Genomic DNA, 20,900 nt, shown 5'->3' on the forward strand with positions numbered 1-20,900 from the left:
ACCTCTGCCTCCCAGGTTCAAATGATTCTCCTGCCTCAGCCTCCCAAGTAACTGGGATTACAGGCATGCCCCACAGCACCCGGCTAATTTCGTATTTTTAGCAGAGATGGGGTTTCACCATGTTGGCCAGGCTAATCTCGAACTTCTGACATCAAGTGATCCACCCGCCTCAGCCTCCCAAAGTGCTGGGATTACAGGCGTGTGCTACCGTGCCCAGCCACCTGCTTTCCATCTCTATACATTATTTGCCTTTTCTGGACAGTTCAAATAACTGAAATCGTACATGTAGTTGTTCTGAGTCTGAATCCTTTCACTTAACATGTTCTTGGAATTCATCCATGTTGTGGTTTATCCCAGAAGTTCTTTCTTTTTCTACTAAATATTAAATAGTATTGCACTGAATGGATACACCACATTTTGTTTATCCATTCAAGGGTGGCTAGGCATTTGGAATTGTTTCCAATTTTTGGCTAACATTACGAATAATGCTGCTATGAACACTCATGTACAAGTCTTTGTGTGGACATACATTTTCACTTCTCTTCTGTGGATACCTAAGAGGAATTGAGATGAATATTAAGTTTAACATTTTTATTAAAAAAAACTGCCACACTGTTTTCCAAAGTGGTTGCATTTTACCTTGCCACCATCGATGCATAAGTATTCCAGTTTTTCCACATCCTCACCAGTGCTTTTTACTGTCCTTCATGTTAATTACAGCCATGCTAATGGGCATAATATGTTACCTCCTTATGGATTTAATTTGCATATCTTTAATAACTACTACTACTGAGCACCTTTTCATGTGCTTATTAGCATTTGTATATCTTCTTGGGTAAGGTGTCTATTCAGATAGGTTTTTAGATTCTTTTTATTAGGTTGAGGAAATTACCTTCTATTCCTAGTTTGTTGAGAGTTTTCATTATTAATGAATATTTGAGTCTTTCAAAAGTTTTATTCTCTATCTGGGATGATCATATTTTTTGTTCTTTATTCTATAAATATGTAATACTGTATTAAGCAATTTTTAGGTACTAAACCAATCTTGCATTCCTGGGATAAATTCCACTTGATCATGGTGTTTAATCCATTTTATATGTTGCTAGATTCAGTTTGCTAACTCTTGGGCTGGGAATTTTTTTGTTTGTTTGTTTGTTTTTCCCTTGAGACGGAGTCTTGCTCTTGTCACCCAGGCTAGAGTGCAATGGTGCCATCTCGGCTCACTGCAAACTCTGCCTCCCAGGTTCAAGCGAATCTCCTGCCTCAGCCTCCCGAGTAGCTGGGATTACAGGCAGCTGCCACCACACCCAACTAATTTTTTGTATATTTAGTAGAGACGGGGTTTCACCATGTTGGCCAGGCTGGTCTCAAACTCCTGACCTCAAGTGACCCACCCTCCTTGGCCTCCCAAAGTGCTGGGATTGGGCGTGAGCCACCACGCCTGGCCCAGTGTATAGTTTTTAACAATACATCTCTATTCATAAGCCAAATTTTTGATGATTAAAGTGAAATAAATGAAATATATTTCTATCCAAACAATAAAATTGTTTAATGGGAAAACATTTTATACTCCCTCAGCTTTTTAAATTTTAAGTGAGTTAAAAATCAAATACAATGTAAAATTAATGTTCTTAGTCTAGCCACATTTCAAGTGCTCTATAGCCATATGTGGCTACAGTGCTGGACAGCACAGCTCTAAACCTATAAGCACTATGAGGATTTTAAGGGTAAATATAATAATATAGTTGGTTGTTCAGCAGTATCTACAATACTGAATTAAAGAGATACAGTATATACAAAAGCATTCAGAAGCATAATACAAAGATTAGAGGCACTAAACTGTGGTCTCATCCTCAAGGTTAAGCTTTCTTGGTCAGGATAATATGGTGTTAACCAGAATGTAGAATTATACCCACAGCTTACGGTAAGTATATTTGCAAGCACTTTTATTGAACACAGACAACAAATCTACTTCATTTAACCCAGGCTGTTTGAAAAAAAATTACCTTATTTAATTTCCCATTTATAACCTTCAATAGATTATAGGTTAAAGTTTTTAAAATATCCATATGATTTATCTCATAAACATGAAAACATCTGTTAATTTATCCAATGTGTTTTAATTGTACAACACTCCTCTTTCCAAAGTAATATAATCTATACGGATATATGTTAGTAATATTAGCAGAACTCTAAATGAAATATTTGCCCCTAAATAAAATTCCACCAGTCCCACAATTCAAACTCTTCCCATTAGCCCATGTTTCTGTCTTGCCCTTGTGCACATATAATCCTGCAAAATTACAATAAAATCTGAATACAACTTGATATTTGGCTTTTCTTCACTAACATTGTAAGTATTTTCCATGTTGCTATGTCATTTTCACATATATTACTACTAATTTCACAGCACACCAAGAATGTGTCATAATTTATTCAAATACACTCCTTATTATTAGAATTTGATTGTTTCTCGTTCTTTACTATGCTTTACTATTTTACAGAAATACTGTAAAAAGAACTAATGAATTAACAAACATGAAAAGCAAGGTTTATTATCAAAATTTCTTAACATAATCTAGGTAGCTGTGCATATTCTATTGTGTTACAAAAACACTGAGGATTGGTGCAGAGTACTGTTATCCATGTTAGAAACACATCAGCTGCCTATAAGTAAAAATGCCTTTTAAGAAGATCATTATACCACTGTTCTTTTCCATGTTGTTACCCTCAAAAGACTTCTCTTAGATTAACAACTCAATATTAAAGGCATATAATAATTAAAAAATCAATGTGCTCCTCAAATTATACAAAAACTGACTAAATCCTATGATTCCAAAATGAAAGGGCCCTTTATCTTCTCTTGTAAATTTGCATTCTATATTTCTTTCCTTAAAAATAAATCATTTAAAGTATGTTCCAAATGTATACTCTATAAACTGCTTATAGCTTCAATTAAGGATCACACTTAATTCTATGAAGCTAATATCCATTGAATTCTAAAATTTTATTATTGTCCATTAAGTTGATTATTAAAACAGTTTTTAATGAGGGTTAGCCTCATTGTCCTATGTTTTGTTTTGTGAATCTCTGAAGACTGATTATAAGAAAACAAAATGTTATTTAGCCCAGAAAGTCTTTTTAAGAGGTTTCTGAGTGAAATATATTTATAAAGGGTCAACATGAAATTACCTGCATATAATTTAACTTTAGGAGGATTAATTTTCCCTAGCCCATGGTTTTTCTGACACATACCTAAGATTCAATATCTCTTTTCCCACCTGGTAAATTTTTCTAAATAATTTCACGACAGTGCAGGACTCTCCTCTGGGTATCTCTAATAACAGGGACATATATGTCATTCTGAGATAATGGACTTATTTATCACTATATTCAAAACCTTGTAGGATTTGATTATTTTAGAAATGCTACTTGACTGTTTTATCCCCTAGACTTGAAAGTCTGGGAACAGTTGCCAGAAAGGAACAGGGATGGAATGGTAGACTGTCTCTTTCAATGCCTAAGTAACAGCCTCTTAAATTACTGTGAATAAACAACCTGACCACAGTTCTGGATAAGTGGCAAAAGGTTCTCAGATAATAAGAAAATGAACATTAAAAAATATTATAAAATAAATCTAGCTTTTAAAAATGTTCCAACATGAAAACTGCACTCTAAGTATTTGAGGGACTTCCTCCGAAACCCCACACCAAACATATACCAAAGTTAAATTTAAAGAGACAAAATTATAAACATATAGCCATGATCAAAAACTTGTTAAGCATCTCTAGAGACAAAAACAAATGAAAACCTGTAGCCATAAATAGGGGTTAAGCTATAGGCCTCCTGGGCTCCATGATTACAAGCAGGCGGACGAAACAAGAAGTCTGACTCCCATAGAGTGATGAGAACTAAAAGTACTCTACAAAGACCTGGGATCACAGCCAGGCTTGCTGCTTGAAATCAGGGGTTGCAGTGGCAATCCACCGCCTGTGGGGAAAAAAAAATGTGAACAGTGAGAAGGACACTGCCCGAGGCTACAACTTATAAAACATTACGTATCTGAGATGTTAAGAGGCAATGGTTTTAGCCCCACAGTCCAGATCAGGCCAAGGGACCTGCAGGCTTGGTATCTGGATCTGCAATGGCCCCAGTGTAACCTCAGGAGGGAGCCCTAAGCCACCTATATAAGACCTAGTTCTTTCCTAGGTATCTCAGAGAAAAGAGTAAAAACATCTATAAAGCCACTAGGGAGAGGTGAAGAGAGAGAAGAGAGAAACTCACACTCAAGACAGGTCTGAAAATTAAAATTCCACCTACAGAAACAATATTTCAATTATCAAAGATGAATTATTTACTTCACAGTTTAACCACCTATGTGCAATTCTTAACAATGCCAAAGTCTCAAACATTTTTATAACACAATGACAGGTCTGAAGCAGATACACAAACTGCACAACTGTACACAGGGGTGCTGCCTCAAGAGTCTATAGCAATTTCTGGCTACATTTTTAATTAAGTTTATTCTGTGGCCTCTATTATCAAAGATGGCATATAACAAATCATCTTATTTTTCAATCTTCCATAATTTTCCTATTGCTGACTTTGATAAACCCTGGGAATTGTATATAGTAACCACAAATCATGCCTAATGCAGTGCCAAGACAACTATAACTATGGCGGCTTGAGTCTTCTTTAGGGTGGCCTTGGTACGTATCTAAAGACAATGAAAACAAATAGCCCCTCAGTTTGGCTGTACTTTTTAATAAAAGACCTTACTGTGTGGAGAAAATCAACAAATAATTATTTTCCTTGTGCATTTTATTTTAAGGCATGCAGAAAAATTATTTAGAAGTAGTATGTTCAGGGGTACTCCAGAAGATAGTTGAGTACATTGAAAGTAGATAAGAATTATGATTTGGGCTTTAAGAATAAAATTTCCACTGAGTAGTATTATACAAAAACTTAACAGGTTGTTTCATAATCCCTATTGTTAGACACCATCAAGCAGGCTAGAAGACCATCAGCTGGGAGTGCTACAGAAGAGACTCCTATATGAGGAAAGAGATATTCGTGAGGTCTCCACCAACTTCAGGACTCTATTGTCAGTTTTAAAATTTTTGTTTTGTTGTTGTCTTTCCCTCCGCATCGAATGTTTAGTATCTTGGACACCAGTGCAATTTCCTGCATGTACCAGGTCCATTTGAAATAACAGGAGCTAAGTATGTGTAAGAACTGTCAACAGTAAAATCTACTTCTTTTTCTCAGCTATTTATGAAATTACAAAAGGTAAAGGTAAAAAGATCGCTAATTAATCATTCAGTTCAAAGGAAAGCTGTACTCATCAGGAGCTATGAAAAGGTAGCAGAGGCAGCTAGTAAAAAAGGGTGATGTTAGAATCCCTGATTGGTATTATAAAGAGCCAACAGACTGGCACACAAACAGAAATGCATCTAGCAATCTCTTTTTAAAATCATTTAATTAAAGATACTATAATAATCAAAATAAATGACAGGAGAGAATATAGTGAATATTTCATAGCTAGCAATACAGAAGATGGATGAGTTTCAGAATAGGGAGAATGGGCACCCTGAAAGCTAAAACTACAAAATAGGAACTCTGGTGATTTCTTGATCAAAATATCACTAACGACATATATATTAAGTTAATAATTAACACTTAAAGAATTATAAAATATAATAGATGAGCTAGCAGAAGCAAATGACCAACTTTAATTAAAGTGATTACCTGAAACCACCCTTAGCAGACAAGCCTATGCATGGAAGTTCAGACAACCAATGTTCCTAGAACAGCACGAATTTTATACCAATAGCCTTTACAGAACAAAGTATGGTCAAAATGTCTAGTATAGATAACTAACTAGGAATACGATCACTAGCACAATTGGAACAACCTGAAAACAAAACAACAAAAGCTACACCGGGTTTAAAAAAATATGAAAACTACAAACTATGTCCCTAACAAAATGGAAACAATAATCAGTGATTTTACCCAAAAACATTTAGCTATATCTACACAATACAGAAAAGTTAATTTCCTAAGGCTATCCAATGTACGCTATCCAATAAGCATGAGACATATTTAAGCACTTAAAATGTGACAGTACAACTGAGAAACCAAAATTTTAATTTTAATTAATTTATATTTAAATTGAAAAACTGATATTCTATTCAGTTACTGGAAACTTTTGCTTACAACGATTTGGGTACGTGAATCTACTTGTTAGCTATATGCCTTATGAAATCTCAATACAGATAAAGTATTTTCAATCAAAATTTCGCTTCCAAATTAAGGTGTGCTAGAAGTATAAATGTAAAACATACATGGATTTTGCTGACTTAGTACAAAAAGCTAAAATGTGAAATATTTCATTAATAATTTTTGGCTGGGCATGATGGCTCATGCCTGTAATCCCAGCACTCTGGGAGGCAAGGCGGGTGGATCACCTGATGTCAGGAGTTCGAGACCAGCTTGACCAATATGTTGAAACCCCATCTCTACTAAAAATACAGAAATTAGCCGGGCGTGGTGGCATGTGCCCGTACTCCCAGTTACTTGGGAGACTGAGACAGGAGAATTGCTCGACCCGGGAGGCGGAGGTTGCAGTGAGCCAAGATCGTACCAATGCACTCCAGCCTGGGGGACAGAGCGAGACTCTGTCTCAAAAAATAATAATAATTTTTGAAAATGTGATTCCATGTTGGAATAATATTTTAGTATATTGGGTTAAATAAAATACATTATCAAAATTAATTTCAGGCTGGGCATGGTGGTACACTCCTGTAATCCTAGCCACTAGGGAGGCTAAAGCAGAAGAATCGCTTGAACCCAGGAGGAGGAGGTTGCAGTGAGCAGAGACTGTGCCACTGCACTCCAGCCTGGGCAACAGAGCAAGACTCCATTTCAAAAAAAAGAAATTAATTTCACCTGTTTTTTACATTCTTAAATATAACTTTTAGAAAATTTAGCATCACCTCTGTGTTTTGTATCATTTATCTATTGCACAGTGCTGCACTGAGGGATGAATGGCTTGAAAGAGTCTGTCAGCTGTCAAAAATATGAAATATCCATCGGTCAACATTTGTATGTAAAATATTATCTTATCCCCTAGTGTCACAAAATATTACTTCAGACTACCCAGAATTTGAATACTTACACATTTCAAAGTCATTTGTATCCTCTTCATACAGCAGATGGTTACAGCTCATTAAAGTATCACTCTAGAGTTATTGCAAACTCTGGTAACATTTAATGGCCATTCTGACATCCAGGGTAAGTAATCAGGTAAAGAATGCTAATTAATCAAAGACTTATTGATTCCGTCTCTATCTAAATTCCCTCGTCCATACATTAAACAATACTTTTGTTTCTATGAGAGCTAAACAAGGATCTTTAGGAAATATTTTGATAAGACTAATATTATAAAACAATTTTATATTTACATATATACTTTTATATTTACCATATATATACTTTACAACCTAAACATTTTATACTCATAAATTTATACACTCAGTCTACACACTCATAAATTTATAAATATATTTACTATACACACATACTTGTAAGTATATAAATGCATACACACACACATGCACCCTCTCTCTCTCATAAATCTTCCCCTGGGGCCGGGCGCGGTGGCTCACGCCTATAATCCCAGCACTTTGGGAGACTGAGGCGGGCGGATCACAATGTCAGGAGATCGAGACCATCCTGGCGAACACAGTGAAACCCCGTCTCTACTAAAAATACAAAAAATTAGCCGGGCGTGGTGGTGGGCGCCTGTAGTCCCAGCTACTCGGGAGGCTGAGGCAGGAGAATGGCGTGGATGGGGGAGGCAGAGGCTGCAGTGAGCCAAGATCACGCCACTGCACTCCAGCCTGGACGACAGAGCGAGACTCTGTCTCAAAAAACAAATAAAAAATAAAAATAAATAAATTAATAAATAACTCTTCCCCTGGAAAAAAAGCATCAGAACTGCATGCCTTAGCAGTGTTTTCCCAACCTCTTTCATACCATGGCACATTACAGAAAATTGTATTTGTAAGGCACACTGGAGTAAACTGTTACAGCTGCTCAAGGGAGGGCATCACTATCTCAGCACACTTGCTTGCAGCACACCAACTGGGAAGCTCGGTCTTAAAAGTGCCTGCAAAATACTGCAAGAACTCTCTGACTCATATTTTGTTTCCGCCTGTCTCATATTTTATTCTTACTTATGCCTACAGTTGTGAAAATACAACCCCTCAACATTTTTAATGGCAATATCCAAAGAAGGCCACAAGATGGAGATATTACTCCATTTTCATTTATATTTGTATTTATGCATTTTTCTGTATCTGTTTCTCTCTGCGTATATCCTGCTTTCTTCCTCAGTGGTATTCTCAGCTACTGCCTCTAACATTTATTCTAATTCCTGTACCACTCGGTTTTAACTTGCTTTATTATAGAAATATATAATGAATACTATCATGATCTTTGTTAATATTAAAAGCAAGCAGATAATTGAAATATTTTCTTCTAGCTCTATATTTTCCCACTTCTCTAAAATTAAGATCACTTTTATTTACACATTTTTATCCTGCAAGCAAACTTTTTTTAAAAAAAATTGCTACCCACAAAGTAATAAGTAGTCCAAGAGTCATTTACTCTAACACATTCTATTGCCTTGTGAAGCTACAGATTTATTACTTTGTGTCAATATCACTCAAAACTTCTCTGTAACTTTTCTTTGAGAACAGTCCTCAAGGCAGTCTATAAGCATTACATGAAAATTATATTCAGATCTTTTCATCAATACAAACTATTTATCCGAGCTTCCTAACCTAATTTAGTCACCAAATTTAGCTCCAAATGACTATTTGCTATAGCCAAAAACCAAACCCAACTTTAACATTTACTACTAATGAGGCTAATGTGAAGAATATGCTGCAAGCTTTGAAGGCAATTCAAAGCAAGAAGCTTCAGTGACGTTTTAAGAGATGGAAGCACGTTGAAAAACTGTGAAGCTTTCCACAATAAACACTTGCAAAATCAACCTAATTTACTTTAAGTTAAATCTTATGTACTTCCAAACGGGTGATACAAAAAGTCACACATTGATTGTTTAAAACTACTACAGAACTGCACAACATGGCTGTCATTTGAACTTTACCAAATGTCTGAACTAAAATACTTTAAATACAAGAAGTCTATTTCCTACTACATATAAAAGATCCATACAGAAATATTGTATGATATAATTAAATCACAATTTCCAGACTTCCTACTTTATATATGTTTATATTATATATACTTATATATAATATATAAATATATTATATATATTTATATGTGTTAACTTCCACAAATCAAATTTAATCACCAACTATTAATACAAAACACCACTTAAAGTCAGAAAAGAACCTAAATAGTAATCTTATCTGTTAACGAAAAGTGTGGTGATTGAAAATAACTATTAATAAGATTTGCAATTTAAAAAACTTTTCTAAAAGTCAGAGGTTTCTTTTTAATGTATAAATTCAGTTGGTCATGGAATAGATTCCTTAACCTAACCTGTTTTAATGGTATAAATAAAGTCCTTAAGGATTGACTAGAAATAAGAAATTTCTACCTTCCTCATGTGTATGGACCCTAAGATTTCTCCACGGTCTATTCATACTTTCCCAGTAAATGGCAACAATGATCTTTTTCTTTCTGGTCATAACTCATTTTGACTACTGCTCACTATACATGCCACAGTTGGGTCTCATGTAACAGTTTAAAATTCTTGTTCCTCTTTTACACTGTTGGTGGGAGTGTAAACCAGTTCAACCATTGTGGAAGACAGTGTGGCGATTCCTCAAGGATCTAGAACTAGAAATACCATTTGACCCAGTCATCCCATTACTGGGTATATACTCAAAGGATTATAAATCATGCTGCTATAAAGACACATGCACATGTATGTTTATTGTGGCACTATTCACAATAGCAAAGATTTGGAACCAACCCAAATGTCCATCAATGACAGACTGGATTAAGAAACCGTGGCACATATACACCATGAAATACTATGCAGCCATAAAAAAGGATGAATTCGTGTCCTTTGTAGGGACATGGATGCAGCTGGAAACCACCATTCTTAGCAAACTATCGCAAGAACAGAAAACCAAACATCGCATGTTCTCACTCATAGGTGGGAACTGAAAAATGAGAACACTTGGACACAGGAAGCGGAACATCATCCACCGGGGCCTGTCGTGGGGTGAGAGGAGTGGGGAGGGATGGCATTAGGAGATATACCTAATGTAAATGACGAGTTAATGGGGGCAGCACAACAACATGGCACATGTATACATATGTAACAAACCTGCACGTTGTGCACATGTACCCTAGAACTTAAAGTACAATAAAAAAAATGAATAAATAAAAATAATAAAATTCTTGTTCCTTCTATAACCAGGATTTGTATGTAGTCCAGAATGTGTTTAACCAAGGATATTACTACCTTTCAGAATTCTAGTATTTGCTCTTAGTGGCATCTTAATGTTGCTTTTCTCCATTTTAATGCTGCTGCATATACTATGGCATGCCCTTTAATTCTTGATCTTAGACTCTTAGCTTTAATAGTAGACAACTCAAATACTATTAGTTAACTGTGTAGCTGCACAGAGCTTAATGCCTACTGCCTCAGTAGCAATAAAACAGGCATCCATCTGATAATGAAGTACATTGTTTTATACACACATTCTAACAAAAACATAGAATGTGGCATGCCCTTGCTTTTGCAATATGCCTGGTTACATATGAGATTTCAGTTGCTGGATGACGTAATCAGAAATACTCATCAAATATGGTGAATGAATCCTAACCTTGCATAATTTAGTATTACTTAAGATGGGGAATAAAACATAAATTCTAGATTAAATTTCTAATTAGGTCCTAATGACACTCTTAGACAAAAAATTTCAGTAAATATAAGTAATACTCAAATATCAACTATTCAGTTCTTAAAATGAAATACTATGCTGTTATTTAAAACATATAATCATATTTTTACATTCATTAGTATAGGGCCCATCTTTTACAATTAAGTGTTTTGATGAAAATAAAGATTTTTGAAAATATGACTGTAACTTCATTATAAAATGATCTAGGGTCCTGCTTCATCCAATCAGAAATCTCTCTTTCCACTGCAATTCCTTTATCTTTGTATAACTCTGTAAGAAAGGCTTTGGAATTGTTTTTAACTAGGTGGAATTAACTGGTATCATTACTGTCTAAATAGACCCAACAATGCCCACATTAGAAAACAGTTCTGAAAGTCACATAGTACCATCCGTGGAATAAGAAGTTCATTGACAGAGAACATAACAAAGCTGAGAAAAGGTTTAGTATAGATACTAGGCATTTTATCAAACAACTTTCATTGGCACTACTTACAATTGCCATATAAATTCTCCTCCCAGCAATCAAGTCAAATAACCTTAACCTCTGTTTTATTATCAACATCGAATAAAATATGATTTTGAAATTTACCACATTAAATCAATCACTAGGTTAAATGGTGATCGATATAATATTTTAGATTATATTTCTAGGAATAATTGTAATAGCAGAAGCCGATTCCACTTTCCCAGTTCCACTTAGGCTATTATCTATGAATAACAAAAGATAAAATATTCTAAGACTGTTCTCATAATTAGAGTAAAGAAAAAACTGAGAATAGCATAAAAGGAAAAAGGAAACTTAAAACTAAAAGTCTCTGTTCCATCAGTTCTAGATTATAGGTGAAAAAATTTTCACAATAGACTTGCTTTATCCCATAAAATTGGCTCAGGCATCTTCCACTAAACTACACTACCATATCACAAAAAGAGTGTGTACATAAGATAACTAATTGTATGAAAATTCGATCTGATGCAAAGATGTATACAATTAAACAAGTACTTATTCAGCTCTAACTCTCTGCATGCCTACATAAGAAATACAAATGACTGAAAGGTTATCTACCATTCTAGATTTTGTGTATCTCTTTCTCCAAATTAAAAAAAAAAATGGATTCTACAATAAAAATGGGGAAGCTATTATTACACAACACACATGTACAAAGGAATCGACTCAACAGAGAAAGACTGAACTACACTCAACACCACAAGCTCAGTGGATTCCACCACAAGAATCACCGGAGAAAATTGATAATCACAGTACAAATTCACTGTCATTCATGAATGAAATCATCAACTTCATTTCTAAAAAGGACCGTGATGGGCTTTGGGGAGGCCCCACTAACTGGTTTTTCCCATCCAAAAAACTAAGTGGACACAGGAGTCAGGCAGACAAGAGATGAACTATCACCTTTATAACTGATACAGCTATTGAAGAATACAGGTTAGATGTGACGGCCAAATGGGCTAGTTAGCAATTTGTGCCCTCTCCTCTACAGTCTAGACTTTGAGACAGTATGCTCAAGGGTAAGTCTGGTTAGGATAATTGCCTTACTGGTCTGGGCAGAGAGGTGCAAAGAGACTGATTCCCACTGCTCATAGCTTTCCGACTGATTAGCTATTCCTAATCAAGCAAAACAGAGTAAAGGCAATCACCCTCCAGCAAGGTAACTCACACCACCATGGAAAGATGTGAGAGATGGGTCTAGCGCTCAGCAGTGTTTTTTTAGGGAAGTTCCTCCCCACCATGGGGCACGGATGAATGGGCAACAATTGTCCCTCCTCTAAACAGGATGGCTAATCTGTACATTTGAAAATACAGACTGAATAAGCTTAAAAGGTTTATTAATTCCTATTTAAAAACTAAAATCCAAATATTTTATAAGCACATTACTGTTCTTCTGCTTTTCTTCTGTTAACCAAGTTTCAGCATTTATCTGAATATAAGGATTTAGTTACAAAACACGAGAGAAAGAGAATGAAGCACATTTTCTAGCTATATAAACAGAAGTCTGTAATGACTGACTGGCACCATGAAGACAACTCTGACTTCAACATAAAGCAAATACTACAAAATTTAAGATAATTTAGCTTGTCATTAATTCAATTCACAGATTTTTTGAATGAATATGAAGTGTTTACTGTTGGCTAGAATTACTGTACAAAGGATAAGGAAAGTCATGGTCCCAAAAGACAATTAAAAGAAACACAGAGGCTGGGCGCAGTGGTTCACGCCTGTAATCCCAACACTTTGGGAGTCCGAGGAGGGTGGATCACCTGAGGTCAAGAGTTCAAGATCGGCCTGACCAACATGGCAAAACCCCATCTCTACTAAAAATACAAAATTAGTCAGGCATGGTGGCAGGTGCCTGTAATCCCAGCTACTTGGGAGGCTGGGGCTGGAGAATCGCTTGAACCCAGGAGGCAGAGGTTGCAGCGAGCCGGGATCACGCCACTGCACTCCAGCCAGGGCAACAGAGTGAGACTCCATTTCAAAAAAGAAAAAGAAAAAAGAAAAAAAGAAAAAGAAATACAGAATTGCCACTGACCCCACAATAAGTACAGATGTCTGAGAAGCAGGTGCTGTTACACAAAATATAAATACTGTGCAGAAACCTATAATTTAAGTTGGTAACAAAAGATCTTTCAAGCACATTTTTTTCCTATACTCCTCTCCTATCTTCCCCCCATATCCTCTGAAAAGACGCAATACCCAAATTGGAATGTGCTATTATTAAAGTCATTCTAAAAACAGTATGAATGACTAATAAGTCAACTGTATATACCCCTCAACGAAGACTTCTGCAACCCCTTTCTAGACTTCTAGAAAGGACTTGAAATCTAAGAATACATGGAAGGAGATTCTTCTGCTGCCTGAAGGCTGTGAAAGATTACATAGAAGTAAAATCTGTTGAGTAAAAACTGTCAAGCAACTACTTGTTTGGGGAATTACAGTTTACATTTAGTTACAATGTTTATAATGTTTGATTCAATAAATATTTAGGAGTCTACTTTGTGCCTTACTATGAAGAAAATAAAAAGCTACCATCTACTCTAAAAATGAGGCAACTAACTTGTCCAAGGTCATAAGGTGGTCTGGTCCAAGTTCTAAGTCATCTGCTATTCAAATTACAGAGCTTAGAGAGTAACTGAGTTACCTCAGACCTGGTGGATAAGGGGATAAAGAAGATGCCACAGTCAGTCACTACCATCTCTAGTTTCTAGTTTAGGATATGGATATCTCAAAATAATGTTCTATATTAATTGTCTCCAATTCTTCCCTTTCACTCTCTCCTGAACCCAATCTATCCAGACTATTGATCTCACCACTGCACTGAAACAGTTCTTACTGAGGTAGCCTGTGACCTCCATATGGTTAATTCCAACAGTGAAATCTCAGAGCTCATCTTATTTGAATCATCATTATCATTTAACCCAGCTGATCTCTTTCTCTTTGAAACACTTTTTTCACTTGACTTGAGAGAACCTTGTCTTGGTTCGCCTCCTACCTTACTGGTCATTCCTGCCCTATATCCTTTGTTGATTCCCCTCCATCTCCCTGACTCCTTTTTTTTTTTTTTTTTTTTGAGATGGAGTCTCGCTCTGTCACCCAGACTGGAGTACAGTGGCACGATCTTGGCTCACTGCAAACTCCGACTCCCGGGTTCAACCAATTCTCTACCTCAGCCTCCCGAGTAGCTGGGATTATAGGCGCCTGCCACCACGCCCAGCTAATTTTTATCTTTTTAGTAGAAACAGGGTTTCACCACATTGACCAGGCTGGTGTTGAACTCCTGACCTCGTGATCCACCCGCCTCAGCCTCCCAAAGTGCTGGGGTTACAGGCATGAGCCACCGCACCCAGCTCCTTGACTCTTAAAGTCTGGAATCCCCAAGGTTTAGCTCCCAGATCTCTTCTCTTCTCTTTTACATTCATTCCCTTGGTGAACTCATCCAGTTTTGTCGCTTCAAGTTACTAAGTGCCTCAGACTCCTAAATTCCTATCTTCGGCCCAAACCTTTCTTCTTGTAACTCTACACCTGAATAACCAATTGCCTACATACCAGCTCAACTTCAATGTTTAATAGACACCCCAAATTTAGCACATCCAAAAACTAAATTCCTGATGTTCTCCAAACCAGGCTCCTAGTCCAGGTTTCTCCGTCTCAATAAATGGCAATTGCACCCTTCTAGTTACTGAAGCCAAAATCTTTAGAATTATCTTCAATTTCTCTTTTTCTCTCACCTATCATATTCAAGCCATCAGTAAAATTCTGTTCACTCCATGTTGAAATTAAATCCAGAATCTGACCACTTTGCACCACCTCCACTGCTACCACCCAGCTCCAATCTATACCACAATTATCCCTCTAAGTAACTAATACCTCACAGACTATACTCAGCACACTAAAGAGATCATTTTGAAATTCAAGTCAAATCATGTATCTTTTCTATTCAAACACGGCCTCCCCCAACTTACTTATAAGTAAAAGCCGAAGTCCTTACAATGGCCTACAAAGCCCTACATGGTCTTCCCTTACCACCTATGACTCAGATCTCCTATTACTGTTCTTGATCACTCTGCTCTGGCCATACTGCCTGCCTTGCTATTCCTCAAATACTAAGCAAGCTCCCGCCTCCTGGCTTTTGTGCTTATTAGAATGCCCTTCCACTATACTATGGTCTGAATGCTTTGTCCCTCAAAATTCATATGTTGAAATCTAATCCCCAATGTGACAGTAATACAAGGTGGGGCCTCTGTAAGGTGATTATATCATGAAGGTGGAGTCCTAATGGATGAGATTAGTTTCCTTATAAAAGAAGCCCCAGAGAGCTGCCTGTCCCTACCACCATGTGAGGACAACAAGGTGCTATCTATGAACCAGAAGGCCCTCACCAGACACAGAATCTGCCAGTGCCTTAATCTTGGATTTTCCAGCCTTAATCTTGGATTTTCTAGCCTCCAGAATTGTGAGAAATCAAGTTCTGCTGTTGAAAAGCTGTCCAGTTTATGGCATTTTGCTATGACAGCCCAAATGGCCTACAACACAATTACCCACATGGCTTACTCCCTAACTTCTCTCAGAGGCCTTCTCTGACCATATAACATTTATATTTATTTACTTGGTTGTTTACTGTCTGTTTCTCCCTACTGAACTATAAGGTTAGGGGTTTTGTTTTATATAAAGGCCAACTCCCAATGCTTAAAATCCAATAGGCACCAAATACATCTCTGTTGCTTGAACAAGAAGAAGAGATTAGTGCATAGAGCCAGGTCACCACTTTCAGTAGCCTACCTACTTTGTTCTGGTCCCTCATGTTTGGCTAGTCACCAAATGGTTCTGGCTTGAAAATTACACATGAAAGACCTTGGACAGGTTGCGTTTGTTTCCACCAAATTTCTGGTCCCTGAAAGTCATCTAACAAAGTTAAGATTCAATGTAAAGAAAAAAACTTGTTCCATTCAGTTTCTCTGCTTGGACAGAAAAAAATTCCTCCTGCATTCTTTCCAATTTCAATACAGCTGTATAGAGAAACACAGGTTAAAAACAATAAAATAATCTTCTTTTCAGATTCTACCTTGACAAAGAATCTTCTTGATTATCCATGCTTCTTTATTTTCTCATCTTTGCCCAGAAAGTCAAGTGCTCTGGATGTTCACACTGCCTAACTAACTATGCAAATCAAGTTACATGAAATTATAAACGAAAATTCTATGAGAGTTCACATGCAAAGCTAGATTACATAATCTACATTTTAAACTGCTATTAAATTTCTGCTCTCTTAAAGGCACTTAATTTTTCATGAATAACTGGATCTTCAAGATTTTTGGATGGGTTACGTTTAAGATTCTCTTTACCTAAAGAATGTAATCAACGATGATAAATTCTAATTATTCCCAGTATTAAAGAAATTCTTAAAAGTCATCAAAATTAGTATTTCATTAATTATTTTTACACATACTCCATCATCATTTGCTTTGAAAATGAGATATATAGTGTCTCTATGAGGAGGGACGGGCACCAGGTAACAGATCACAAATACAGTTATTACAAAGTTGCTTGCACATATGAATCTGAAGTGTGACATGCCTATACTTTATAACTCTTACAAAAATAAAAAACTGTTAGACTCATGGTACCCTGGCAGCCTAGTAAGTTTATATTCAGTGATGGAATGAAAATGCAATGTTTGAAAATTAAAATTCAGTAAATGTTGAATAGTTCACCCACATTTATGATAACCTATGGGGGAGGGGGATGTGCATTTCATATCTAGTTATGTGAAGTGTGCCTTGAATGACAACTATTGTAAACATTAATTTTTTACTCCCATAACTATTCAAAGCATTGTACGAAGGGCTCAATCAGATAAGTGTGAAATATACATTTTTCACCCTGTAAGCCTGAAATCAGCGAAATGTTATCTTCTCCTTTGCGCGAGACTTCAGGTAGAGACTGGATATCTACCCTCACTCAACCACCCTCAATGGTAGAACTAAAAAGCAACAGAAGGGTTTTAGAAGTTAATGTCTCAAGCTAAAAAAGAAAACAAAATGAAACAAAAGGAAAAGGGGGAAAAAAAAAACCATTCCTACATTACTGGTTGGGGGCTTCTCTTCCAATCGCACTCCAAGTCCTCTGCTGCCCAAAAAACTTAACACCTCCAACCTGGTAGAGGCTTCAAATTCCTCCAGATTTCTAAACTGCGAAAGAAACATCTATCTAACAGGCTAAAAACGATGTCCAAGTACGAGGTAAGAAAAACTTCTGCAACACAGACACTGGTCACAGTGCATTCCTACTTTCCCAGAAGGGAAGAGGAGGGGAGGCAGCTGAAATAAGAATAAGAATGAGGGTAAGTCTCGGTGGAAGATGACAGTTTAGAGAAGCGGCTGCTCTTTCTCACATTCAGGGGGACAGGAAGGCAAACGGTAGGTGTTAAATTAAAAACAAAAAAAGTCTACCCACACCACTCTTCCTTCTTCCTCCAGCACAGCTGGAGGGGGAAGGCTCTTCCCCAGAACGCCGGACCAGAGAGATGGCATTGCCACCCCAGGCAAGTGGCGTCGTCCAGCCCGTCACTGGGGCTGGGACTAGAAAAGTTGAAGCAGGAGTAAGGATCTGGGGAAGACGGACACGTCCTTCCGAGGCTGAGGACCCCGGTGGCCCGGGCTGAGGGCAGCCAGAGCCCGGGGTGACCGAGCCCTGCCCTCCGTGTCCGACTCTCTGAGGAACCGGGGTCGCCTGCCGCCTGCCCCGGCCCCTCTCCGCCCGGCCCCGCGCGCCTCCTTGCTTACCTGCTGCACTCCGAGGAACTGGTAGAAGTTGAGCTGCACCTCCTCCACCAAGTCAAACAACTCCAGGTCTCCGCTCTCCCAGCCGCGCGCCGGCGCCACGGCGGCCAGCAGCAGCAGCAGCAGCAGCGGCCACAGCAGCGGCGTCCGCGGCTGCGGCGGCGGGAAAGGCATTAGCCCGAGCTGGCGGCGCCCAGGAAGCTGTGCCGGCCAGGAGCACAGAGCCGTCATCGCACTGGGCTCGGAAAGGTCACCCGCCGCGCACCTCCGTTGGCCGAGAGCTGGGACGTGGCGGGCGGCACTGGCTGTGGGAAACAGTGCCCGTCAGTGAAAAGCGCGGGCAGGCGCACCGGAACGGCCCGCCAGGCGGCTGGTCCCAGACTGAGCGCGGTGGTGGCGGGAGCCCGCGGCCGGACCAGCGGCTGGGCGGGCGGGCGGCGCCGCAGTCGGCGCTACGTTCCGCGGACCCTGGCCCCCAGGCCTACACACAGCTGGAGAGCCAGCGCCCGGCGCCTGGGCTGCACAGGGGGAGAGGCTTCCCTTTGCCTCAGCCTATCCCAGGCCTCGCTTCCGGTGACATCACGTCTCCTAGCAACCGCGGGGAAGGGGGCGTGGCCGGAAGCCTGGACGCCTGGCGCCCCGATCTGGGCCTAGGTGAAATGCCTTTCAATCGGTTGGGCGTGTCGAGGAGCTGAATCTACGCCAAAACGGGCTGAGAGACAGGGAAGGTTATAGCCATCACGTGTCTACCTGGAACGCCCCTCGTGGACTTCCCCCGAAATAGCTACTGTCTTCCCCTCCCCCAGCTATCGAACACTAAAAGCATATTTGAAGCCTGATTAATTGATTATGGCTTCCGTGCATTTAATTAGTCCTTCAGCAAAGAAGACAGGACAAGTTGAACCAGGTTCTAAAAGGGGCAAATCTAGTAAGTAGAGACAGGTAGAGCAGAAAAGGAATTCAAACCAAAACAATTATGAATTAAGATTTACAGGTATAATACCACAAAATGGCCTGGTAGAATTAATAGTTAATAATGGTGACTCAATCATAGTTGGAGGAGGAATGGAGTTTATCCATCTTAGCCCACCTCCAGTTGGGGTTCTTTTGAAAATAGACCTCAGTTGAGATGTTTCCGTTTTAAAAGACAGGCTAAAAACCTTCTCTCTCTTCCGTAACAATGCCTCACTTCCTAGTCTTGCATTGCTTCTGTTCAATCTCTTTTCAAGTTATTTTCTCCACCACGATTCTCTTGTGTGAACTTTATTTTCCTTTTGGCTTTCTCACATTTCTCTTCCCTGAACTCTCCACTCTTGTTGAGGAAGAAGGGAGCAAAAAATGCTACTAAAACTCAGAAAGTTAGCTCAATTTTGAAAGTTTGACCTCATGCTCTTTCCATCTTGGATCTAGTTAGTTAAATCAAGCTCCATAGCGTAATGATAAAGCTACTTCCCTCTCATAGTCAGAATATACTATGTTGGATAAAGGTTAGAAAAACACTAGGAAGCAAATCTTACTGAGAAAATCCTAGTATGGAGTGTTAAAAATATTTTTAAATAAAATCAATAAATGCAAATCTTGGTATGGAGTTTTAGAAATATTTTTGAATGAATTCATAAATGAATGCAAGTATATCTTGCTTAAAAATAATAGGTATGCTTGAATTACTCACATTTTAATCTATCATGAGGGCTGCTATAACAAAATACTTTAGACTGGGTGACTTAAACAACAGATACTTATTTCTCACAGTTTTGGAGGTTGAGAAGTCCAGGGTCAGGGTGCCAGCATGGTTGGGTGCTGATGAAGCCTTCTTCCTGGTTTGCAGATGGCTGTCTTCTTGGGGTATCCTCAGGTGGCCAGGGAAGAAGGGGTGATGGATGGATGGATAGATAAATAAGAGTTCTCCGCCAGGCCTGGTGGCTCACACCTGTAATCCCAGAACTTTGAGAGGCCGAGGCAGGCGGATCACTTGAGGCCAGGAGTTTGAGACCAGCCTTATCAATATGATGAAACCCCATCTCTACTAAAAATACAAAAAGTACCCGGGGGTAGCTCACGCCTGTAGTCCCAGCTACTCGGGAGGCTGAGGCAGGAGAATCGCTTGAAACCGGGAGGCAGATGTTGCAGTGAGTAGGGATCTCACACCACTGCACTCTAGCCTCAGTGACAGAGTGAGACTCTGTCTCAAAAAAAAAAAAAAATTCTCATGTCTCTTCTTATAAGTGCACTAATCTCATTATGGGGGCTTCAGCTCCATAAGCTCATCTAAACCTAATTATCTCCCAAAGGCTCAGCCTCCAAATATCATCACACTGGCGATTAGAACTTCAACACATGAATTTTGGAAGGATCAAAACATTAAGTCCACAGCAAGCAGCATTGCCTTTTCTGGGTATTCCCCAGTGCTTAGCACAGTGCATAGCACATGAGAGCACTTAATTAGTTGAATTGAATCCTGTGACTACCTCCCTACCACCATTCCCCCTACCACAGATTTTTAGTTTATTTATTTAGAGACGGAGTTTCACTCTTGTTGCCCAGGCAATGACGCCATCTCGGCTCACTGCAATCTCTGCCTCCCACGTTCAAGGGATTCTCCTGCCTCAGCCTCCCGAGTAGCTGGGATTACAGACTCCTGCCACCATGCCTGGC

The 20,900-nt window shown here is 38.7% G+C and overlaps 1 protein-coding gene across 5 annotated transcripts in view; it reads right to left on the minus strand.

Annotated features, from left to right (window-relative positions):
• DNAJC1 (DnaJ heat shock protein family (Hsp40) member C1) overlaps window positions 1-18,767 on the minus strand; it is a 239,673-nt gene extending 220,906 nt beyond the window's left edge. For all 5 annotated transcript variants that reach the window (XM_074001181.1, XM_005564782.5, XM_074001182.1 and 2 more), the window contains exon 1: window positions 18,249-18,767. Coding sequence is in view for 2 of the 5 variants with exons in the window: in XM_005564782.5 (XP_005564839.3) it covers window positions 18,249-18,476 (228 nt within the window). In the remaining 3 variants the exon portion in view is untranslated. The remainder of the gene's footprint in view (window positions 1-18,248) is intronic.
• Window positions 18,768-20,900: the final 2,133 nt, after the last annotated feature.

Source organism: Macaca fascicularis, chromosome 9 (genome assembly GCF_037993035.2).
Source record: "Macaca fascicularis isolate 582-1 chromosome 9, T2T-MFA8v1.1".
In the NCBI taxonomy this organism is placed as follows: domain Eukaryota; kingdom Metazoa; phylum Chordata; class Mammalia; order Primates; family Cercopithecidae; genus Macaca; species Macaca fascicularis.